Source organism: Falco biarmicus, chromosome 4, assembly GCF_023638135.1.
Source record: "Falco biarmicus isolate bFalBia1 chromosome 4, bFalBia1.pri, whole genome shotgun sequence".
NCBI lineage: Eukaryota > Metazoa > Chordata > Aves > Falconiformes > Falconidae > Falco > Falco biarmicus.
Window position 1 is genome coordinate 16538206 of NC_079291.1, and position 25150 is coordinate 16563355.

Here is a 25150-nt window from a genome sequence, read left to right on the forward strand (position 1 = left end):
GTTTTGTATGCCTCTCTGGAGAATTATCATAGCTTCCTAGTTTATGCACGATTTAAAATGTAACTTAGAAGTAAGTTTTATTTATGTGTTAATAACTTTGTAATGTGCAGGCTCATAATGTGTGAAGACTTGCTGAAAAATATCAAAACTGCTTTGGTGCAAGACTTGGATAAGACAAGTTTTGAAATAATGTAAACAAGCTTTTTTTCCTCCCACCACCAGAGGGAACCAATTACCATAATATTTTGAATAAAGCTGTGCAAGCAGATGGGCAAGTTAAAGAGCGCTACCAGTCTCACCGGGATACGATTGCACTTCTGTGTAAGCCAGAATCAGAACTCAATGCAGCCATTCCTTCTGCCAACCCAGCAAAAACATTACAAGGAAATGAGGTAAAGCATTGAAATATTTTTCTGTTTTGAATAGAAGTGCTGTTCATCTTAACAAGGTGAACTTACATGAATTGGTGTGGAAGCTAATTGCTGGCTGCTCTTGTATCTGTCACAACTGATACAGGTAGTAACTAACATGTGGAAAAGAAGCGTATTTTAAACAAAAAGGCAACTCTAAGTGTATTTTATTACACTTAGTGTGAGCAAGATCTATTGCCATGGACAGCAAGGCTGGTTGACTTTATAAAAGGAGTAATCCTTGATGAGTATTTTTGTTATGTAGGGTGTTGGGGTATAGTGCTCAGGTCTTGGGGCGATCAGGTAATGTAAAAGACGTGGCCCAGTATTTTAAATATTTCCACTTCCTTTCTGAGAAGGTCATGGCTTATCTATAGCGATGTGATTATTTTTTTCATTGGAGTGATTTGAAGGCAGTGTTTTTGACTGCTATTTTTAGAATATACTATTGGAAGGTATCTGATCAGGTTTTTCTTACTACAAAGATTTTGAAATCTACTTTTTTTTAATTCAGTGTTGTTAGCGGAAGGAAATCTTTAGAGGAGAACATAGTTTGAGAAATTCTTGAAGATCTTTGTTTTGTTGCATTTTGTTATGCTATGCCATTTTAAACACATTTATAAACAAATACTTATACAGTAGTGTTCCCAGCATCAGTGAGGAGTGATGAAAAAAGTAATAGGGTATACTTTTGCAGTAATTCCTCTAAACATGCTCACTTCTGACTATTTTTATTGCCTAGGTTGTTAATGTATTAAAAACTTTGCTGGCCAATCTGGATGAAGTTAAGAAGGATAGAGAACAACTGGAAAATGACCTGAAATCTGTAAATTTTGACATGACAAGCAAATTCCTGACTGCACTTGCACAGGATGGTGCTATAAATGAGGAGTCAATCTCTTTGGCTGAGCTGGACAGAATCTATGGAAGTTACACACAGAAAGTGCAAGAGTCTCTAAAAAAGCAGGAAGAACTTCTCAAAAACATTCAGGTACAATACCCTTATGCCTTCTTCCTTCCTCGTAAACTAAGGGGCAATGATTAGTTCTCCAGTGCTTTCAAAATGTCACTTTGCTTTCTACTCTGTTTTGCTTGATAATCTGTTGTAGGCCAGTTGATACACCTTTACTCCTCTGATCACTGAAAAATACAGAGGTGTTTTTTGTGTTCACTGGAAAGAAAATGTGACTTGTCAGAAGACCCTCCCAGAGCTCCAGTGTAAATTCTCTTGGACCTTTTCTTGGCCCATTTCTGCAGATGGCTTTGCCCTTGAAGGAAGCTGAACTGGTGTGTTAAAAAGCTTTTGGGTTTATTTTGATTTTTCTCCTCATCCTATCTTAGTATTCTGGTAAAACAGGAGACCCATCGTTACAGTCTACTAGAAGACGTTTTGGGTCTCTGAAGTCCATTTTGGTTTATCTTAATTTCTGTTTATAACATGCTTGACTTCTAGCATGTGCAAAGCTCATCAAAGTAAAAATTAATGATAATTTCCCATTTTATAAATCTATCTATAAATTCAGCCTTGTCAGTAACACTAAAGACAGGTACCTGAAACATCTGGCAAAAAGTCTTAGTGCTTGGACAAGTGACAGTAGTGACGCGAGTATGGTTGTGCCTATTTGTGCATGAGATCACTAGCAACTTCTGACTACATCTTGGCTTGCAAGAATAAGGGGCTTTTCCAAAAGGGAAAAAATTGTTTCTAAATGACCATGTGGCCAGTGTTTATCAAGGATTTTGTATTCAGTTGTTTTTTGACAATAGTATACTTCAAAATCTTGATGGATATTCCTTTGATATTTGAATGTCCCGGAGTTCAAGTTTGGCTGCTTCTGCAAATGGAGTAGTCTTTTTTTTTTTTTTTAATTTTTTTTTAAAGATTGCTTGTTTTGTTTATTTTCCCCAAAGAAATGAGATGATCCTTCTGTAAATTTTCCACTTCCCTGTTCTCTTAATAGCTTGCCAATGTCAACCAAATTTGATGTAGTACTTCTTAAAAATACTAAATTTCAGTGTGGTTTTATGAATATCAATGGAGAGTAGTACAGGAGAGAGCCTAATTAGTATAGTGTCTGGAGGAGAGTCTGCAGTATGAGTTTGAGAATTAGCTGAAGGCAGCAACAGAATAGGTAATTAGCTGATACCTACTGCCAGGGCGTTAGTGTATGTATAGTTCTGAAATAGCCACTGCACTTGGCAGATGGCAAGTGTTGGGTAGTAGAGTGTGTCAATGGAAAGTGGGGAAAGGCAGGTATTGGGAAAAGGGGGTAGAAGCAATAAGAGGAAAAAACCCCCAAACATATAGAACTAGCTTGTGTTATTTTCACTGCTTATTTTTTCCCTTCTTTTTAAGAATGCACATCAGGATTTTTCAAAGATGAAACAATCAAACAATGAATCTAACTTAAGGGAAGAAGTTTTGAAGAGCTTAGCGGTAGCAAATGATAACTTCGTGGAACTTGTAGCCAATTTGAAAGAAGGCACAAAGGTACGGTAATGCTTAAGGTTTTGGAATGACAGTATTTACACAATGAGATGTGAATAAAATCATAATGAAATTTGCAGACATGCTAGATGAGAGGCGCATTTTTGAGGATTTTACTGCTGAAGTGAGGTTGCTTGAGTTTTGAAGGTTTTGACAGCTGTGAAATGCTTCTTTGTTCTTACCTGAAAAGTAAGTTTTTCTGAGCATTGCTTGATATAAAATAGGAAAAGTTATTAATTACAGCTGAGTGACTGGTGCTGAAGTATCCAGATGAGCCAGTTTATCCGAGGAATTCTTTCGTCTGTTGTCCCATGGTATTTAATCATCTTATCAAATTTGTGTTTTATATACTGCTCTTGCATACGTGAGGAAACATGAAGAGGGCTTTATTCACCTTGCTTTGTTTGATCTGGGCTTCTGGAAAGTGCCTTTCTGCTTCTGTACTAAGTGCTTTGTGCTGGTTTATTGATAGCTCACTAGAGGAAGAAAGAAAATAAAACTCTGAAATGTCTATACAAATGGAATATGTGGAAGTGACTGAAGGCAGTAAAATCAAAAGGAAAAAATACCCTTCAAAGAAAATAGTTATCACCAGAAGTAATCTAGTTTTGTTCTGGTTGTAATATATGTTCTAGCTGTCTTAAACTAGTCTTACACTTAGACACATACAAATATATTAATAAAACCCCACAAAATTGTATGGTATTACAAGGATCGACAACAGCTGACTAATACTTATTTTTGAAAAGCATTAGCAAATTTAACTGCAATGGCATGTTCTGGGCACTGTTGTAATAGAATGCCTATAACTGGAATAATACATAGAAAGATGCTAGCATAGAGTCTGAAAGTATTGACTGAGCGTATTATGTATTTTTTTCCTTAACTAGTTTTACAATGAGCTGACAGAAATCCTGCTGAAATTCCAAAACAAATGCAGTGACATTGTCTTTGCTCGCAAGACTGAAAGAGATGAACTACTCAAGTAAGATTTTGATTTTTTATTTAAGCATTGTGGGAAGGGTGAAGTATTTATCAGAAATTCATCTTTGGGGACATGTTTATTATGGTACTTGATGAAATGAGAAAGGGAGGATAGGTATGTAAACACTGTCACCTCTTCTTTGCCTTAGTGCTAACCCCGCTCTCCCCTCCCCTGAAAAACTAGGAAAGTGGTAGGAGAAATAAATGGAGACATCTACTTTGAAGTCTGCTGTTCCTATGTATATTTCAGCATTAATTTGTTTCATCTTACCATGATTTCACTCTCTCTTTTTGGCATGTATTTGATAATTATTTTATTATTTGAGGAAGTTATGATTTCTTCACCTTGCTCCTGCTGTCATTTCAGTTTGAGAAATGAGACAAATACTTGAGCATACGATTGCCTTCCGTGTGCGTTGTGTGGTGGTGGGAAAAACACTGGTGTTCCACCTCTTTTCTGTAGTCTTGATCTGGTGTGATATTTTGTCACTGTTTAGGTATGTGGGCTGCCTGCATTGCAGGGGAGAGGCAGATTTTGTCTGCATGTGAAGGAAAGTGCCTAATGATGTTGTTAGCCTTATCACATGTGGAGGTCAGTACAGTGTGCTTCAGCCCTGATTTTCAGGCTCTCCTTTCAAGAAGTAAGCATAACTGAAAAGGTTTGCCTTTTAGCAAAGCACATAGCCTGTTATAAAACGGGCTAGTGGTTACTGAATTTTCAGTTGGTGAAACTGCAGTTGTTCTGTGTATGTACCATGCCGTGAATAGGATGCTCAGCCCTCCCCCAAACTTCATTTTTTCTAACTTCATCCTTTGTAGAACTGTTCTTTTTCAGTTGGGCATCGTACTTGTAAATTAATTCTTAGTGACTATATACAACCCCTTTTACCTTTCTTCCACTTCATGCAATTTGGAAGCTGTAGGCTGCCTAACCAAGGCATAGGCCTGACTCTCTCACATGTCCAGTATGTTAGTGTTCCCTGAAGCTGTAGGTTTAGTGTTGATATAACCTGCCATGCTTTCTTTTACTGCCTCATGTGTTAACTGTTCACTCCCATGAAACCCTGTCAAGGTTAGGGGCAATGATCAGATTTGGGATATTGGCAAAATGTATTTCTGTGTGCCCAACCCACAGTTTGAGTAAGTAAAATGTGTGTTTTGCCCGTTCACCCCTGCTCCCAACTACAATAAAAATACTGCCTGTGGGCTGCATCTTCACTTAGTGAAAATAAATTTGTTTAGGTGGTGTCTCATTTAGAATTAGAGATATATCCCTGCCCCTCCCCCATCCCCAGTAAATGCCCATTGGAGAGGATCAGTTGTAATAGTGTTTAAGGCTTCACATTTAAAGTGTTTGGTCACTTCGTGGTCAAAATATACTTCACTCTGAATGGCACCACTGCTCTGTAAGTCTTTGCAGTCAGATTTTAAGTCTTTGCAGTATGATTTTTAAGAAAATTGTTATTTCCATCCCTTAAGTCAGGGGTCCTCAAACTTTTTAAACAGGGGGCCGGCGCGCGGATGAAGTGGCAGGCAGTCATCTGCGGCTGCTTGGTTTCCGCCCCCAACCCCGGGTGGGAGGGTTCTGTAAATACCGGGGGGGCCAGATTGAGGACCCTGGGGGGCCGTATCCAGCCCATGGGCCGTAGTTTGAGGACCCCTGCCTTAAGTAATCTCCTAAGATGTTAAGTTTTGGTTTTGTTAGTTTCAGTGTAATACAGTGTTGAATAGTTACTCTGCTTTCTGCAGGAAATAGGTTGAGATGCACATACGCATATGTAACAGAGCATGAAGGCAGTATTTTCATCTTTTTCTCCATCATTCCTTTTTACTGGAGAGGTGACTTTGCAGACAGTTTTCTTAGAGTTTTTGTTTCAGTCTTGTTTCTGTGAAGTTTCTGCAGAGGTTGCTAATTTTGTGATCCTTTGGAGCTCACCTTTTGTGTGCTATGTAATAGGAGCCTGTAGCTTGTTGCTAACTAGACAGACTGTGTACCTCTGTTAGTCTCTCCTGTATTCTGTTTTAGAAAGCCAGGTATTGAGTTCTAACTGTTACATGCTGTTTACATATAATTTTTATGCAGAACTGTCTGAAATTTTAAATGCTTCCTGAAGTCTCTCTGAAAAATCTGCCCAATCTCAAATACTGAATCTTTGCATTGAGAACTGCGCTACATTCCTCTCAATATGTAACTTAGAACTGCTTCCTTGGAGTTTTCATGACAAGCTGACTGTAAAATTGTTATTTAATGGCAGCTTGTAGTGCAACATGACACCAAAGCCTCCTTGTATCTTATCAAAGTAAGATACCAAAATACCTTACCAAGAGTAATTCCAGCACTAGAGGTAACTGAGTAGAGAACTTGAAAGCTTATGAATGGCTAAGCTATTCAGATTTTTTGCCAGGGTTTTTGTTGATATTTATGTTGACTGTGATATAAATATTGCAGACTATCTAGCAGACTTTTTTTTTAAACAGTATTATCTAATTTAGGGCAATCTACAAGCAATTCAACATTGCTTTTCTTCTATTATTGAGCATATCTTTACATGTCAAAGTTCACTGAAAAGTAGTGAAATTTACTTACATCCTTTTCCATAGCCTTGAGGTTTCCTTAGGTTCTCAGGAGAGCTTTCGAATTGCTAAATGTTCTGACTATTCTATAATTTCTGATCCCAAAGCTTTTGGCTAATTCAGTGATCTGTACACAGTATTGAGTTGGAACATGAAGACATTACTAGACAATAAATGTAAGCAGTTAATCAGAGGGTTGGCTAGAAGATTGTTTCTGTGGAAGTGATTTGGACTCCAAATTTAGTTTGAGCTAGCTCAGTGATTGTGCTTTAAATACTAGATTTACTCTGTTTTATCTTTTTAGCTTAGCTTGCTGAAGTGTGTAACAAAAATTCTTAAAGCTGTGTGTTTGCTTGTTTGTTGTTTTATAGAGATTTACAGCAAAGCATTGCTAGGGAACCCAGTGCTCCCTCTATTCCTCTGCCTGCATATCAGACCACATCAGCTGGAGGAAGTAAGCCTGCTGCATCGTCAACTCCTACTCCAGCACCCAGAACCATGGTGGTAAATATAAGCTATGGATTTGATGGGTTGAAAATAGCAGGTCCATACTTTGGAACTCCAAACTGATATGTAATTTGTGTATATCACTCGTTAATATAGTAGTGTATTTGGAAATGTGTTGAAGTGAAATAAAGGGCAAAGTCTAGAGACTTCGCGGAGAGGTACCATTGGTGTTGATAACTTATAGATTTGAAATGGAAAGCTTACTGCTTTTTTAGATCGTTCACAGTATTATCTATATAGACTAAATATAGAATATCTGTTTGAAATGCAAATAAAAATAAAAATCAACTAATCATATAACCACAGCTTTTGATTCCCAGACTTCCAGAAAGAAGCTGCGGCTTAATTCACTTTCTCTTGTTAGGGGACTAAACCACAGCCACCAGCACGGCCGCCGCCACCAGTGATTTCTGCAGCAAGCAGTTCCTCTTCTGCATCAGCACCCTCTGGAACAGCTGCAGCTCCTGCTGCTGCTCCTGCTCCTACTCCTACTCCAGGAGCCAGTGCACCTGCAGCAGGTGCTGCACCTACACAGGCACAGGGACCTCCTTACCCAACTTATCCAGGTTTCCCAGGGTAAGCTATGGGAGTACTGAAGCAGTTGTTTGTTATCCTGTTAGGTAAAAGCACTTGTTTGCATGTGACACTTTAAAATCAGTTATTTTGCAATTGAAGATGTGTTTAGTATTTGAAGCAAGATGATTTTGTTTTTAAATTATGTAATTCTAATTGGAATAATTTGCTGGATACCATTTGTGGGAGGGTTCATTTTAAGTTTTTGTACTTCAGCTTTTTTTTGAAGAAGGGAGATAGAACTGCAGTTTCTTAACTGTGATTTGCCAGCCCTTGCATAATCAGTTGGTGTTGTTTATCTCAAAAGTGTTGGCATATCTCATTTCTCAAATCTTGGTATCTTGCTAAAGATGATGAAAAATACAGAAGAAAATTCCGGTTGAGTAGTGTGCTTTCTTCTGGTGCTTTTTTCCATCTTTCTGGAGTCATCATGAGGAGTTGAAGGCAGTTGCTCTCTCCTCCAATAGCAGGCTCAGCAAATGTTAAAATACATGCAATGATGTTAAACATAAGAGAATCAATTCAGATTAGTTCTGCTTCCAGCATGTTGCTTTTACTTCACCTTCTGTCTGCGTTTTTGTTCCATGCATTATAAGGTTTTTTCATGTTTGATGCTTGAAAGTTACCACACTTTCTGCTGCAAAAAAAGGAAAAGGAAAGCAAAGCATTTGTGGTGATTGCATGCCTTTTCGTATCTATTAGTGAGTTATTTGCAAAGTAACATCATCAGTGTTTTGCAGCTAAATATGCTTTTTTTCCCCTCCACCCCACACAGGTATTGCCCTATGCCGATGCCAATGGGCTATAATTCATACATGTATGGCCAGTATAGTCTGCCGTATGCACCTGCACCTATGTATCAAAACCCTGGACAAGCACCATATCCGGCACCTCAACAACCTGGATATCCTTTTCCTCAACAGCCTTACTACTCTCAGCAATAATGTATCTGCAAAGAAGCTATGCTTGTTAAAATTTGGGAGAAATTGGCAATAAGCATACTAAAACTTTTAGCTTCAGTTAATGTACCATACTGAACTGTATGCAGTCTATAACTCCTGTTTATTGTTAGCTGCTCAGAAATGTCTAGATGAGTTTTTTGATTACACTAAACACTTTGAAAGATCTGCTGCAGTGATTTAGACTGTAGACTAATGCCAGAATTAGTCTAATTCGGTGGTCTGAAACTGTACACTACATGTTGGCTAGACCAAAATATTCTTTGCAAAAATCCTTTAAGTAACAGATAGGTTCAGATGGGAAAAATGAAGCAGTGCGTGCACTGGGTGTGATATATTCTACAGAACCATATAGCATTTCCTTCTATACTGTATTGGTTTGTATTTTTTGAGTTTAGTTAAAATACGCTATTTTGTCTAATAATCAAGGCCTTGTAAATCGTCAGTAAAAAATAAATTACTTAAGAATGGTTTAAACACTTGGCATTCTCCTTACCATAAAAATGTTTTGTGTGTCTGTAGATTTTCATTTGTCTCTTGACTTGCATAACATAAAGATACCTTCTCAAGTGTTTAGCCTTACAATTGAATTTCCACCTCAACCATTTAAATGTTGGTAGATTAGGTCTTGTAGGTAGAATTTTCCTATAACTTTGAAGTGTATTGGACTAAAATATATATATGTTACAGTTCTAAAAGAATAGTTACATCTCCAGAATACTACTTAAAAGAAGGGAGATCAGGGTCCCTCTTACAGGACCAGTGGCTGGTTGGTTTAACCCATGTTTTCCAAAGAAATGTTGATCAGAATTGTGTTACAGCTCAAAATAAGGCAACTCTTGATAGCCGGAACTCTTCAGATTGTTTTTAAATGATGACTTTTTTCCTTGAAAAAAAATCAATGTATTCCCTCAGGGAGCTTGTTATCAGTGGAGAGTTTTGTTTTGTTTTTTTTTTTGGGGGGGGAGGAAATATTATCTTGTAAATTAAAGGACATTGAATGTTGATTTTTGGATCCATCTTCTCAAGGGTTTAGTAACCTTACACTGCATTTTGCAGTAGATAAAGAAGTATATAAGTTTGTAGTTAATGGCTTTTACCAAATATTTGCTAACCATATTTCAGTCTTTTTTTCTTCCCTCCCCCCGCCACCCCCACACTTGTCTAGGCAGAGACTGTCCATTCCTTTAGCCCTCGACATGAGTTACTTGTTTCTGTGGGACCATTAAGTTTCCTGAGTACTTCATACAAAATGTTCTGGCCTTACAGAAAAGTTGTCACAATAGCTATGTTTAATGTTACTGCTTTGTTTTTCTATTTAAGTGCCTGATTAAAATATCGAGGTATATTTTAATGTAGGGGTTTAGAGGGTGCCAGCTATAGCATCTGGGTGGAAACCTCACTGGAACTTGAAATACTTTTCTTCGTAAAGAAAGCAGCATGCGTATCCATATGAGCTCCTTCCTTTCTCTCTCAAGTTGTTCTTGCTATGTGATCACTCTGTTTATTTTGTGAAGACTACTTGTCTTTAGTACTCCCTGACCCCATGGAAAATGCGAATCACAAGGTAAAAATAAGCATCCCTCGTAGAACATGAGTATCTTAATTCTAAAGAAATGTATTAACCCTGTAGAAGCTTGGTGATGTGGGGGAGCAGGATGAAGTAAGGGAATACAGCACTGTAGATAAAACTGTGCCCAAGGACAGGTGCTTTGCATTTCTGTATAAACATTGCTGAATGGGGTGGCACAGGAACCTCTCCAATTTTTTTCCCTGGATGAGAATACATGAAGCAAGTGAGGACAATGAGAAAAAGCTAGGAAGGTGACTGGAACCAACAGTCAGAACCTGCTTTTACTCCTAACTGCAAAACCAGTAGTTTTGACTGTGTCAATGTGAGCAAGTGCAAGCCTAATACAACCTTTTAGGTTCTAAATTTCTAGTACGATAATGGCCTGTTTTCAGTTTGCACATTAGACACATTTGAGCTATAATTTGAGTGTAAGTTTGTTTCTAGTGCCTCAATTTATAAAACTTTAATGCTGTATAAAAAAATGTAACTTGGCTCGGCATAAAGATTCCTAGAACTGAAATTTCTTATGGAGTCACTGTTAGAACATTTTTTCCAGTTGTGTTACTGCTTGCTTTAGTCTGCTGTTATTTGATTATGTATAGAATTCTATGCATTATGTTCAGCTTTCACCAATTTTTTTCTCTTCCCCTCCCTGCCCCCCCACCCCCCCTCTTGTTTTTAAAGAGAACAGAAAAATCCAGAGACATGTATGTGTCTGCTTCTAAGCATGCAGCTGTTATGACTTTGGTTGAAATGTTATCTTGTTCTTCTATAGTTTATTAAAAAAAAAACAGTTAGAAAACCTGATTTCCTGGTTTTTCTCTTGAGTCCTTTGGTTTCAGACAAGTGTTATTTTGGAAAGGATGGACATGAATTATGGGCCCCCAGGTAAGTTTGTGGTGTGGTGAAGGCACTCGGCGTATCTGCTGCTGTGTGAAATGGTAGCCTGTGTGTATGGGGGTGCTTTATGATACAGCTGCTGCTCTGTAATAACAGTTGTGTTCAAATCCTGGTAGTTGTGTTTTATTTCTAAAGCTGATGTATTTCCCTTTGATTATAGGAGGAGGAAACTGTAAGGTCCTTCTGCCTTCAGAAACTTTGATTCAAAGTTTTGTTTTCACAAACTCACGTTAGGCTGGGTTTCGTATGACTCGCAGCAAGCACGAGTGTGCTGGGCACAGTGATTAGAGGCTTGTAAGGGTGGTGAACATTTACCAGCAGATAAATGGCCCCCATAGGCAGTTCTTTTTTTTTAAAAAAGACTGTATAATACTGTGCTTATTGCAATTGCTGTGTGGAAAGAAAAATTTGCAGTCATGTCCTTTTCAGAGACTTTGAATTCAAGCATTTATCTTGCGTAAAAGCTTTCAATGCAATTAATGAGAAAAACAAGTCTTAATGAAGCAGACTAATTAGTCATCACTGAACTACCAAACTATTGCAGGGGTAGTAGGTCTTTCCTCATTTTTTTTCCCTGTTTAGTGTGGTTTCAGCCCATGTGAGAAAGTGTCTTTTTTCCTGACCACTAATTTGGTATTGCCAGCTAGCAGTGGTTCTTTCGCTGTTGTGCCAAATAGGACGTACGATTATTTTCGGTGCTTTTAGTGCTGATCTGTGGGGTCTAGTCTGAATTACACCGAATGTAGCTCTTTGCTATTTCAAATTACCTTGAGGTGGTATTTGGACCTTGATGTTCTGAAACTGTCACCCATTGCCAGGTAGCTGAAAATGGCAAGAAAATGTTTTGGAAAGCAAGTTTTTCCTTTGTGTTAGCTGAGAGATGTACTCGTTTCTTACTAAAATGTGTTGGGTTCTAAAGTGACTTGCATCTCAGAACGTGTTTTGTGGTACGTGTTTATCCTGACAGAACATAAAAATAGATGATGGATGAAGCTACCTCAATTTTGAAGACTTCATTATGTTTAGTTTAAAAGAAACTATTCTGCAAGTTCTAGCTTTTGAAAAGATGAACTATTAGAGCAGAGCAACACTCCAAAGTGCTCTTTTGTATTATTTATGGGGAGGATTTGGGGCTGCTTTTTGTTGTTGCTTTTGACTAGCATTAGCCACCTGCTAGCTTTTTAGATTGATTACAACTTTTGAAAGATACATTTAAAATTATCAGTGTTCATTATTTTTTTAGAAAGTTGACATCCTGTTTGTCATGATAGTTAAATACTGCTAGCTTAAAAAAAAACACTTTTTTTCAGCTGTTCAAAGTACTTTCCCTTATACTTTGACGTTCTGACAAATAGCCAAAAACTTTATACTCATGCTGAGATGTTTCTGGTTTGGACTCAGATTTAGAACTATAGTAACTTGCACTGGCATGCATGCAGCTACTGTTAATCCTGAGTGATGACTTTAGTCTTGCATCGAATTCCCTAATTGAGTGTAATAGTCCCCAATGGTAACAACTATTTTGGTTGTTGTATGGTACGTGTTTGTTGTTTTTTTAATGAAATGGAGTGGTATTTCTAAATCCTTGCAAGAAGCTGGGCACCAATTTTATTAACTAGGTTGTAAAGAAAAACTTACTATCAAGTGTGAAAGAGATGACTGCCATTGCAAAAGCAGCACCGGGTCTTCAGCACAAATTACAGCTGCTGGTTCCTTTGGCTCTTTCGCCTTACACCCACTCAGCCACCCTCTGTGGCAGTGCCCGCTTGTGTTGACACCTCCTGCTCACGGGGGTGTGGGTCCAGGCCCCGTTTGCCAGCCGGGAGCGGCGTGTGGCAGGGCCGGCCGGGTGCTGGGGGGCTGTGCCTGTGAGCTGTACCCCTGCTGCGGGGAGGCTGGCGTGAGGAGGAGCCGCGTGCGTGCGGGCCCTGACACCCAGCTGCCCTTGCACTGGTGGGTGCCTGTTGTGCACCTCCACAGCTGGTGGCACCAGGGTGTTTGTGCGCTAGAGTCTTGGTTCTGGCTTCAGGGTGGGTGCGCTGAGAGTCACGCTGGAACCAGATTTGACCTCAAGTAACCTTTGGCTTAGAATGACCTTTCGTCTGTAACACCTCTTGTTCTGTGGCCTGAAGTAACCTTTATCCCCTGACCTTGAGGATCCTCTGTCCATTGACCTCAACTAACTTTTGACCTTGAGGATCCTTTGTCCTGTGACCTCAATTAACATCTGTCCTCAAGCAACCTCTGTCCTCTGACCTCAACCTTTGACCTGGAGTAACCTTTCACCTCAGGTAACTTCTGTCCACTGACCTCAAGTAACATTCGATATAGATTAACCTTGATCCTGTGACCTCAAGGAACCTTTAACTTTGAGTAACTTGTGACCTTTTACCTAGAGCAACTCATGCCCTCTGACCTCAAGTGACTGACCTAGAGTAATGCATGACCTCTGACCTTGAGTGACCGTTGACCTGGAGTAACCTCTGACCTCAAGTCACCACTGTCCTGTGACAGAGGCCAGATGAGCCTGGTTCTGGGAAGTTGCCTTAAAAGTAACCTTTGACCTCTAACCTCAAGCAAGTGTCACATGCTCTGTGTGTCAGGCCCGGGCTGGCGCTGGGAGCCCCTCAGAGTGCTGGGGAGCAGCGGGGCTGCGGGGGACCCCGGGGCCATGGCACCAGCTCTGTGCCACGGCCGAGCTCGGGCCCCTCGGCCACCCACAGGCAGTGGGGCCGCCCTCGGGCTTTGGTGGTCGCTCCGCAGGGCTGCACCCCCGGGGCCCAGCGAGGCAGGAGGGCTGTCACTTGCCGAGTGTGAGTTAGGTTGTCCAGGCCTCACAGACTTCCACAGGCTGCCTGCCTGGGGCGGCCGCTGGCCTGGGGTGGTGGGGCGCCCTGTGTTCGGGCTGGGATGGTGGTCACACCTTAGTGCTGACGTTCGCCATCGGTCCGCCTGCTCGTGGCCTGTGCCGCTGGGTGCGTACGTGGCGGGTGGGTGCAGCTGGGGTTATGGTGGGCTGCCTCGCAGCTGGAGAGTGAACTGCCTGAAGAGCCTGCATGGCTCTTGTTTCTCCGCTTTATAGTTCCTGCTAAGGATTTTTAAGTCTCCTCATTGTCACGCCTTGTTGGACCTCTTAATTTTTGCCGGTTTAAACTTAACTTTTCCGAGTTGTACACTCAAGTAAGACGGGGCCGGCCCGCACTGTTGATGTTCTCGGGCTGTGAGCGGCGCGGGGGCGTGCGGCGGCGCGGTGCGGTGTGCGGATCCTGCAGCAGAGGGCAGGCTGAAATCGTGGAACCGAGAGATGCTCCACGTTGCCAGCAGATCTTTCTGGTGCGACTGCATGCAAAAAGACATTTCGAGTTCACGTTGGCGGAAGGACAGACAAATCGCTTTTAATTAAGCGTTGCCAATTTTAAGTCCACGTAGATATCCTGAACGCTCCCTGGTTGGTGACCTGGAGCCTGAGCTGTAGGACCAGCTGAGAACAGGGACAACGACGACAGCTGCCCGTGTCCGCCATTCTGGCCAGCTGCACACTGGACTCGGAGCGCTGTGCTGCGAAGGTGAAGGGATAGGTAAGACTTTGTAGTCATCCTAAACTGCTTTATTGCTCTGCAGGAGCTATGTGGCTTTGGGGTATTTTCTACCTTTAGTTTACAGACCTGGACGGACTCTTTCTCCATCTATCCAGTGTGGTTTAAATCACCTGCCTCGTCTGATGTGGTAAGATGGCTCCTTACCTGGTGCAGTGCAACGTTACCTGGTTGGGCTTCAACAGCAGCTGCAGTGAAGTGATGTTGAAGCGAAGCGGATGACGGGTGGTGTTATGACCTGTTCTGAGAGTGGGAGTGGAAAAAAGGAGCACGTGTTACCAGCAGGAGAAAACAGTGTCGGCAGTAACAGCTCTGTTGCTGTGGGGCAGCTGCAACACCAACAGCAGATGTTGTACCGGGGGATGGAAAACGCTTAGAGAGGGAAGTTGTCGAAGTGGGAGGAGAGGAGAAAGAGCCAGGAGTAAGTGGAAGGAACCCTCAGGGACAGCAGACGGTTGAGGAAACGGGGCTTATCAAATGAGTTTAGTAAGAGGAGAAAGCATGGAAGAAAGGCCTTAGAACTTGGACAGCACGAAGTCGTAAATCATAACATTTTGGGTGGTGCAAGGAAAGCTGAATTCAAGTTGAAAGGGCTTAAGAATTAACTGAAACAGAAGAAAGAACGATGGTAGTAAAGGGAGAGGGAATAGGAGTTTTAGCTATACAGGCAGGGAGAGAGAGTTCAGAAGAGGCATTTGAAGATGAAGGAGACTAACTTCTTCCCCTCCTCCCTGGGTGTGAGGGAAGAAGTAATGGTAAGGAAAGGACTTAATCCATAAGGTGATTTGGGGAGCTGGATGAGAGCTAGGGGATTAGTGATGGGCAGAGAGGGTCTTCAGAAGGGAGGCGGGAAGACAGAGCAGGTCAGGTGGATTTGACTATGTTGGCCTGCAATGGGGAGTTAGGTTAGGTCTTAGAAATGAGTAGGATCATCCATGGAGTGACCAAGCTGAGCAGAGGAATCGAGGTAGGTGCTTACATGCCAGTCTCCAGTGCTGGAGACAAAAAGGGGTGATGTGAACCCCACAGCCTCTAAAGGAAAGGAGAGACAGCAGGTCAAGGTGCAAGAGCCTGGGAACTGGAGGTAGACAGGGATATCTGAAAGCAAATGGAGTTTCTTACGTAAGAAAGAAAACTGGCTTTCTTCTTTATTCAGCCTCTTGCTGCCACTAGTTATGTTTCATTAGCAAAGGAGCGTTTCATATTCTATTAGTAAACTTTTCATTGGTCAGTGGTTTCCAGCAAGTATTAATTTCCATAAGCAGGAAAGTAGTATGTGATCTAGTGCAGAAACAGATGTAGATCCAGGGGAAAAAAACTGCCTGGCGTGTTGCTGTTTTCCAGAGTTGTCATATGGCCACGTTGAAACACTTTTACTTCTTGCTTTGAAGTAAACAAAACTTCGCAGTGCACTTCCAATCTCCAAATGTCAAGGACTAACCGGAGTGCTTGGCAGTCTCCTAGCGCTAGGTGTCATTATACGGAAAGACATAAGAGAAACCCCAACCATCCAACGCGCGCTGCACTGCTGTTAAATCCCTGCATCCCGACGGCATCATCAGCTTCGCGTGGAAAATTTTCAACAGCTTTGTTAAGGGTCAAGATGAGATGATGCAAGCTGATGGAAGAAAAAGTTTTGCTGTGCTACAGAAAGAGATTGCTGTGAAAACGTTAGAGAAGTCCGAACGCTACCTGTAAGTCTCTAGGAGACAGTTTTCTGGATTTAGAGATTATTTCCTCCCTCCCATCCTCCCACCACCTTTGGCGATGTTAAGCATGTGGTGTTTCACCACAGGGTTGTCAGTGGGGCTTAACAAGGGAGTCTCTCCACTCCATCCCAATTTTCTGTGAAATAACACTCCATGCCCGTTATTCTTAATTTAAGGGGCACAAAGGCAGTAGATTGTGTGAAATACTAATAGCAATGACCTACATTATCAGTTAATAACTGTACTAGCATAAAATATTTCTCCTAGTATTTGAAGAGGAGCTTATGGCAGACATGGAATTCTTGCCCTTCTTCCTCTCTGGACAAGGGCCACCACTTTGGATAACTGTTCAGCAAAAGCAAAGTGTCCTGAAGGTGACCACGCTGTTGGAGAATTACTGGTTTCTGCCGCCGTGTGGAGCTGGCAGTAGGACCTTGAATATTATACATGCTGTAACAGGCTGGTTATGGCAGCAGAGTTGTGTGTCCAGGGTGAATTTACCTGGACTAATTTCTTACCCACTGTGGCTTCATGGTGGCTGTGTTTCATGTGGCAGCCTATCCACCATGGAGAGGAAGTGTGAGGAGGTGAGATGAAAACTCAGGGTAATACAAGTAGTAATTAGTAACTTCTTGTGCCTTGGTATACCATTCCCTTGGGCTGCGTTCGCTGTCTTTTGGAGTAGTGTGAGGAGATCTGTTCCCTGCACAGCTACAATAATATTAGTATCACACGGCACAGAAGATATGCTGGCATTTGGAGAACACGCAATACATTTCTACCTGTTACTGAATGTTACCTGCACACAGGTTATTAAAACTCTCTGCTTGTGTAACAGGAGGTACAAAGCCCCTGTTGTGAAGAGGATAATTGAAATACTGCTCAACAGCCATACAGGTCACTTTATTTACACCCATGGTAATTTTCTTCTTCTAAAGAATTGGTTAATACAGGTCACTTTTGTTCTACGTAGCTAACCTTAACCACGGATGACTTCTTAAAGCATATTCAAGAGGAGGCTGACAGGGCTTTGTACAAATATCCTACACATAAACTAGCCCCTAAAGCTTTTTGAGTAAATGCAAGTTCTCCAGCTTAGCAGGTGTCTTACTCAACCAGTTCTTCCATACGTGCTCTGAGTGATACCTGTTGTGGAAACTTTGCTTTGTATATTGTGCATTAACACTGTGGACAGGGTAGACCACATACAAATGGAAATTTACGAATGGGATGACCTTGAGTTCTGGTTGAGAGCCACAAATTAAGGGTGAGAGAAAATTGGGCTCTGTGGGAAAGCATCTGGTGTGTGTCTCTGCTGACAGCCTGCACTGCAGCAAGCAGAGAAATGGCTGGCAGTTCTTGCAGAGAGCATATTAGAGTTTAGAAAATGTAGTAAAAGAAGAGAAAAGTATGGGTTATACACTTGCATGCTCCTGCGGCCTACTAGGGTGCAGTCTTGTGTAACTTCTTGTAATTGGATTACAAACGGTGGCAAAGGGGCATAAAAGCTATGAATATGAAGGTATGTTAAAGGATTTTATATCTGCCCAAAATGAGGAATGTAGTGATGAATGCTTAGCCTTTCTCCCTATTTTAGCTTGATGATCTGACCCGTCCTTTTCCTTACACATGGCTGTGAGAGGCAGCACTGTAGCTTGTTTTGAAGGAATAAAGAGATGGGCCAAGCTTGGCTGACTGCTTCATTTTCTTTCTCTGAAGGGTGCAGGTGGCAGGGCAAGGCACTCCAAAAGATGGACAAACAGACAAGACAGATGTTAGTTATTCTGTTGGCATCCCAAACCTTCAGGCAGGGTGTCTTGTATTTTGACAGTCTCTAAACAGGAGCCTTGATTTCCAAACCCAAGAACACATTTCCCACAGATCTATGCCTTGTGGCAGGCAGTGTGTCAAGGTGTTTGGTGTCCAAGAAAGTACGAGCTTTCATACTGGAGCACCTTCTGGAGATGCAGCAGTTGCAGGGGTGGCCTCATTCTCCTCTCATGGATTCTCTACTGTTTAACAAGATTTCTTTGGCCAGAGAACTTACAAGATCACTCATGCTTTCACATAACTGCATCTAATTTTCATTGGAACCTCAGCTTTGCTGGCAAATTTGTTCAAAGTTGGTGGAGGCCAGGAGAAGAATACAGAGGTACATACACATGTGTACATCCACTCACTCCCGTGCAGGATGGCAACATCACACAAGTGCTGTTTCCATGGAAACAAGGCTAAAAATACTGAATAATGGAAATTAGAAACTCATCTATCAAGTGTTTCCTATCCTGGACAAGGTTATTCTCATCTATATTCTCTGTCAGCATGTGTCTTCATGGGTTTCTGAAAGACTGTGGATTTTGTTTTGTTGGTATTCTCTTCCTCTTACAGGCAGAGAAGGACCCTCAGCAGTAGCCTCTGTTGTTATTCCTTCTGAAGAAAAATGCTGCACTGCATCACTATGTGCTGCTGAAGTACCTCAATAAGATCAGAAATTCATGTTAAGGATTCTTCCCCTGTGTTGGTTGCTCTGTGACCGCATCCCACAGAATGCAGCCCGTGGGGCAGTGAAATAGGTAGCCCAAAGCAGGCTGGTAGTTCTCGGTCTTTGAATTGGGGCAAGCACCTGCTTCATGCCAGCAATGGGAGAGTCGAAAAGGCACAATAGATGCTACTTATCCTTGCCCTGCAGCTCTCCCCAAAGGGGGCTCGGGACAGCTGGGATCTGAGCCCATGGTCTAATGAACACCAGCAACTGGCTCTATGTGCCCTATGCCCTACCCCAAGCAAGCTGCCACAGCCAAACAAAGCCTTTAGGAGCCTATAAAAGTGCTCTTGCAATTTGCACGTAAGTGAGACACTGCACTTCAGAAAATCTTACATTTTATTTCATAAACATAGGCATCTGCTGCTAATTAAAGTAGCAACATATAATTATACCCTTTCTTATTAGTAGATATGGAGTCTGACAGTTGCTTAGATACAAAATAAGCAACTACAGATAGTCTTCTGCACTTTAACAAGCACTGGGAGCTGGAACAATAGAATTGTAAACTTCTGTATTATCGTCAGTAAATGTGCCTGGGAAAAATATGTTTAATCTCATTGGTAGCTTGTAATTTTAGCTGTAAGGTTCTTCAGTCACCTCTCTGCTTTCCTCCATGAAATACCAACCACAAACTTTACAGGGAGAGGGGAGGATACTTCCTTGGGAAAAACATTAGATGGAGGGAATGACAGTGCAGTTAACATCCACCATTTTGCTGAAACCCCATTTTCCAGCTTTTTATTTCAAATGAAAGTAAGTTTCTTCTTATTGATTACAGAAATCCAGGAGCTAGTGCAATTATGTCGCAGTTTAACCCTGGCCAGCAACAGAGCCCCATGCAGCCGCTCGCTCACTCCCCTGCAGGTGGGATAGGGGAGAGGACTGGAAGAGTAAAAGTGAGAAGACTCGGGGGTTGAGATAAAGACAGTCTAATAAATAGAGCAAAAGCTGTGCACGCAAGCAAAGCAAAACAAGGAATTAACTCACCACTTCCCATCGGCAGGGAGGTGTTCAGCCACCTCCAGGAAAGCTGGCCTTCATCATGCATAACAGTTACTTAGAAAGAGAAGTACCATAACTCTGAATATCCCTCCCTCCTCCTTCCCCCAGCTTTCTGTGCTGAGCGTGACCTCATACGGTATGGAATACCCTTTTGGTCAGTTGGGGCCAGCTGTCCTGGCTGTGTCCCATGCCAAACCCAGACAAGCTTACTTACAGGTGGGGCAGCGTGAGGGCCAGAAGAGGCCTTGAACATTCCTGTTTTACTAACACTGTTTCCAGAACAAATCCAAAACACAGCCTCATGCTAGCTACTATAAAGAAACTTACATCTGCCCCAGCCAAAACCAGCACTGTAGACTGGCAGATAAATAGGAACATACAGCATGCACGTACCGTAGCTAATATCTTTTAAAGGCAGATATTACAAAGTGTGGATTTGGTGTTTTTTTTACAGAATTTTTCATGGGTTAATTTCACAGACAAAGCATTCTGGATGCGACGAGATGGATCTACAGCTTTCCTAACAAACTCGCTATTGCTTCTTACTAGAAAATTCATGATGCTACATTGAGAGATCACTTTTCTTGCCCCAAAGAATATGTCAGCAGTATCCCGAGAGGCACATTTGAGTGTGTGACCTTTTCTTTTCTCACATTCTGCTAATAACCCCCAACTTTCTTTGCTCACAAATCCAAACCTTTGTTGATACACCTACAGTCTCATTGCTCTTGTTATTAAACTGTAGGGAATGTAATCAGAGCAGTTAATGCCACGATAATCCTCCTGATCTGTGAGGTTATCTCTGAAGATATCAGAAATGATGCTGCCTGTAAAAGGGATGATGTATGTTCTGGTTAATTCTAAACCAGCAAACCTTTGGAGGAATGCACTGAGCTAACCTTCAGGATGCTGAAACACTTGAAGCTGCAATGAGATTTCAAACGCCTTTGTTATTGACTATCAAAGGAGTTCAATATTTCTCAGTGGAAGTGGCTAACTTATTCCTAAAAAAAAAAAAAAAAACAAACAAAACCCTCATTTTGGACAAGGTCGGTCTTTCTTCTATTGCACTGTTTTAAGAGACCTAAACAAAGGGATGAGGCTTGTGGGGATACTGATAGGGCTTGGGTGGCGGGAGCTGCCCCGTGATTGCTGCAGCTAGCCTGGCTCCTCTTGGACTGAAACCGCAATATTTCTTCTATGGCCAGTTTGGAGAGTTGGGGATTGAGCAAAAATCCAAAGTTTATTCTTCACTTAGTTATAGCAGCTTTACCCCAATTTAAAGCCCCATTTTGTGGAAAGCTGAAGGAAAAATTAATGTGCAGGCAAGCAGCTGAAACTTGCTCCTCAACCGAGCTGGTCTGCTGCCAGGTTACCTGTCACATCACCAGTAGGGCAACTTGCTTGCATGAGGAGATAATGGGATTTTTTTCAGCCACCTGCATAATTTCTAAGGTCTTACCTCCCAGGGTTAGATGTGAAATGACCCTCCTGTACAAGAATCTTAATTTCTGATTTTTTTCATCCTTCCCAAATACATAAGGGTTGCCATCTGTGTTAACTAGTACTAAATATTTTAGCCAGCAGGGTGTTGGCTCACTTCTCAGGCAGGAGTTCGGATTCAAGACAGAGGTGGTTGTGTGGTTTGTTGGTTATAGCTCCCAAGCAATGTGTCTCCCAGGACACTGCCCTGGTGCGCACAAGTCCAGGAAACAGGTTGCTGGTGGAGGGTGGAGAAAGATGGTTTGCTTACCACTGCCTGTGCAGCCTGGTGGGGTTGACAGGTTGGCAAAGGTTAGGTGGGTGAAGTGAGGCTGTGTAGCATACTTGGAAATTACTTTTATATATGCTTGTTACTGTCCTTGATTTAAAAAAATAAATAAATGGAGTGGGGGGTGGGGGGGGGAAGAGGGGAAAAAAAGAACAGGAAAAAGGAAAAAATACAAAATGGAGAAAAAAAGATGTTTCTGAGCCTGATGCAGTCACTGAGTGTATACATTGTATAAGTACCGTGTGATGGGTGAGTGTTGGTGGGTTTGGAGCACCTCTCCCTCTCTCCAGATGGCCTTTTAGTGTCAGTGGATTGTTGCTGTTCCCTCTCCTCTGAAGCATCAGCAGTTTTAGATTCTGCCTTATTGTTTTGGCAAATGTGCCTTTTAATAGCTGGCATGAATACCTGATCAGCCTACTTGGTGCTTTCCAAGTTGGGCAAATCAATAGCACGGACAGTCCTGAAATACAGATAAAAATGCTTTTTGGTTCAAAGTTTTTGTGCTATGGACAGCATCAGGATGCAAGAAGATAAAGGCAAAGGCACCTTTAACTCTTGCTGTGTTGGCCCCTGGAATCTGAATCCCCACCTCCTTCCAGGCTGCATGTGAGCTAGTTGGTTTGCTCTGCACTGTGTGTCTCCTTACAGCCTGCTGTGACCTCACATAAAGGAGGACACACAGATCAAAAGATACCAGTGCACAGAGATGTGGGGAAAGCATTATAAGAAGGTAAAGTGCTGCAGTGAAGAACTCTTAACATCTTTTCCCATCTCTGTTTTTGCTACTGGGCTATTTCCCTTTCCCTTCCCAGCGTGATACAAATTTGATCATCTCAGTAACATTAATTTGCCAGATCCACCTCTCTGAAAGACTCCTGACAAGAGGGCTGCACTATGAGCTCCTGTGCTCTCTTCCTCCTCAACAGATTTTTCAAATATTTTGATGTGGCTTCAGAAGCTTGCTTCTTCTGCTGTTTTTATTTCTCAGCACGAACTTCGTGGTCCCCAGAGGTAGATTCAGAGTTTAAAGGTAAGCGAAATGCAGCGTCACCGCATACGCTTCAGGCTGTTCCACATGAAACACAGAAGCACAACAAACCCTTCACCTCTTCCAGATATAAGCAGAGCCCTACTTCCTGTCGGACAAAGTCGTGCAGAAGTCAGTAATGTCCTCAGCATAGCCAGCTGAGTTGGCTGCTCACCCTTTTGGTCTGTGGGCTGTAAACAGTTATGCGAGATGTCAGTTAGAAACTTTCCGATGAAGTTGCTTGTAAATTCTGCCCCCTCCAGAGCACCACGGAACCTTTTCAGGAAACCAAATTTCAAACCAAAGTAATCTAAGAGGTTGCCTATCACAGTCTTGCTTGACATTTTGGCTTCAGGCAAGACATGCAAGTGTATTGGTGTGCTGTGCCAAAAATCTATTTCTCTCTTATTTTTCTTGACACAAAACATCTTCTAACCCAAGCTCAAATTACCTAGTGGCAATACAAAGGGATTGTGGGCGTTTGCTTTGTGCTTGGATGCAGTACAGGCTCTACTGTCAAAAAGTGAAGCTCACGTGCGGTAAGAAAACCAGGCTCCACTGAGCTTTCACGGACCCCTCGTTATATCTCCTTTTCTGTAGTCTTCAGTTCCATCACCTTTTTCTGTAATATTTTTAATAGTTTTTTTAATGTAGCTTTTTATTTTATTCAGTAAGAGATCCTCCTCAGCTGATGGGCCTCTTTTCAGACAATGCCTCAGGTATCTCACGTAATAGACCTCTGTGAGGCTGGAGATGTCCTGTCCAGTGGTTCAGTGTTCATTTGCCAGTCACCCTGCTGAGGGTTTTACTACTTCAGCAGCACAAGAGCAACAATTAGACCTCATCTTTCTTAGGAAGGTCTTCACAGCACAAGAAGAGGCACTTCCCAGCCATCTGTAGCAGTCAGGCTGCAGGAGAAGGCTCTCCGCATGAGCAAGTGCTTCCCAGGGAGCAGCTGGGGTGGGAATGTTGCTCCCAAGGCCCAGATCTGTGAGGTTTTGGTGCAGGCAGGTGTCTGCATGTGGCTAAGGAGGCAGGGGCTGGGTGGGTGAGGCTCTAGAGGGAGGGGTATGGGTTATGGCACCAGAATAGGATGGGAGGGCAAGGAGCATCAGTTTTGCTCTCTCGAGGGGGCACGTGGGCTGGCGTAGGACTGGTACCACTTTGTCCTATGATCACTGTGGCATGGTTCACCGTGGGGGACAGGGGCTAAGCACGTTCAATCAATACCAGAGCAGGTATCTCTTATTATGTGCAAGTTACAAGTTACTGCAGATCCAGGAGCGAGTTCCTAATGCAATATGCATGATCTGGGAAAGAATGTAGCTGAGAGGTGGAAAGGTGATCCTCTAGCTGCAGTGGGTGTCGAGCACCAAAGTACCAGAATGGCTTCTTATGTCCCCATGTGGGCTGAAGCAGTATTTGATTTGAACTCTCACAAACGCACAGAGCTCATCAAAGCTGTAAATGTAATCAGCCTCTGTAAACTGACTAGCAATAAAGGAGGAAAACTGGGGATCCAGGATCTGCTTTGAAGCTTCATCGTGTCACCTTGATAAGCCGCAGGTGTCACCCGTTGCGAGGGAGAGCCTAAAACAGGGTCTCCTTTAGCAGACAGCTCTGTTCAGGCCGGCCAATACTTACCTGTTGCAGTTCAGGGATGTCTGAAAGGTACAGCTAATTGTATCTTGATGCATCGGAAACCTCTAGCATCCACAGTATCTTTCCTAAAAGGTGTCTTGGAAAAACCTTAAATAATTCCTTGGCAGAAAATTAGATTTCAAGGACAGGTCAAGTTTGCCTTTATGCAAGTCATGCTTTTCTTCTGTGGCTTTACTTCCAAGATGTTACTCAAGAATTTGCCCCATTGCTTTTCCAGAAGCAAAAGGTTTTTTTCTACAAGGTTTGTTGGTTGTTCAGCCTGAACTTCAGTGAGTCTGACAAATCTGGGATGCTTTTGCTTCAGTGGACTAAAAGATACCCAGATAAACGCTGTTGCACTGAAAACTGTTTTGGTGTCTGCGGTCCGGGCAAAATGGAGAAACATCCATATTGTCACAATGGGGTCATGTTGTTCCCTCTATAAGAAAGAAAGTTTTTTTTCAGAGTATAGGTTTCGACAATTTGTTAGTCACCATGTTTTTGAAAAAGAACCTCCAGTTTTCCTGATAGTGCTCTTCCTGTGCTGTCAACAGTGTTGCTGAATCAAACATCCTGACACCATTATGACAAGCTATACGTAAGACCTTAAAAAAAACATTCGTGTGTAGGCTACAGGGGAGGTGAGAAGCAACAGAGACTGTTTTTCTGACTGTATCAGTGTGTTCAAAACTCTGTAGTTTGTATAGCCCAGCTGGTCTCTGTTCATACCTTTCCCTGCTGGCTTTCTTCTTTTTCTAAATCTGCTCTGGGTATTCAACATTGGGTGTCTAGTCCCAGCTCAAGTTACCAATGCATGTGGCAGTTCTGCTGCTTGGAGCTGTACTGGTGGTGCTGAGGAAATCCAGCACCCTGGAAAGACTGCAGTGACAC

General features: G+C 42.2%; 1 protein-coding gene across 4 annotated transcripts in view; it reads left to right on the forward strand.

Moving 5' to 3' along the window:
- PDCD6IP (programmed cell death 6 interacting protein) overlaps window positions 1-8972 on the forward strand; it is a 32604-nt gene extending 23632 nt beyond the window's left edge. For 2 of the 4 annotated variants that reach the window (XM_056335406.1, XM_056335408.1), the window contains exons 12-18: window positions 223-392; window positions 1153-1401; window positions 2767-2901; window positions 3789-3883; window positions 6828-6957; window positions 7328-7539; window positions 8312-8972. In XM_056335406.1, coding sequence (XP_056191381.1) covers window positions 223-392; window positions 1153-1401; window positions 2767-2901; window positions 3789-3883; window positions 6828-6957; window positions 7328-7539; window positions 8312-8480 — 1160 coding nt within the window. In that variant the 3' untranslated portion in view covers window positions 8481-8972. Of the gene's footprint in view, window positions 1-222; window positions 393-1152; window positions 1402-2766; window positions 2902-3788; window positions 3884-6827; window positions 6961-7327; window positions 7540-8311 lie in introns of all 4 variants that reach the window. The other 2 variants (XM_056335405.1, XM_056335407.1) reach the window with 1 other exon arrangement.
- Window positions 8973-25150: the final 16178 nt, after the last annotated feature.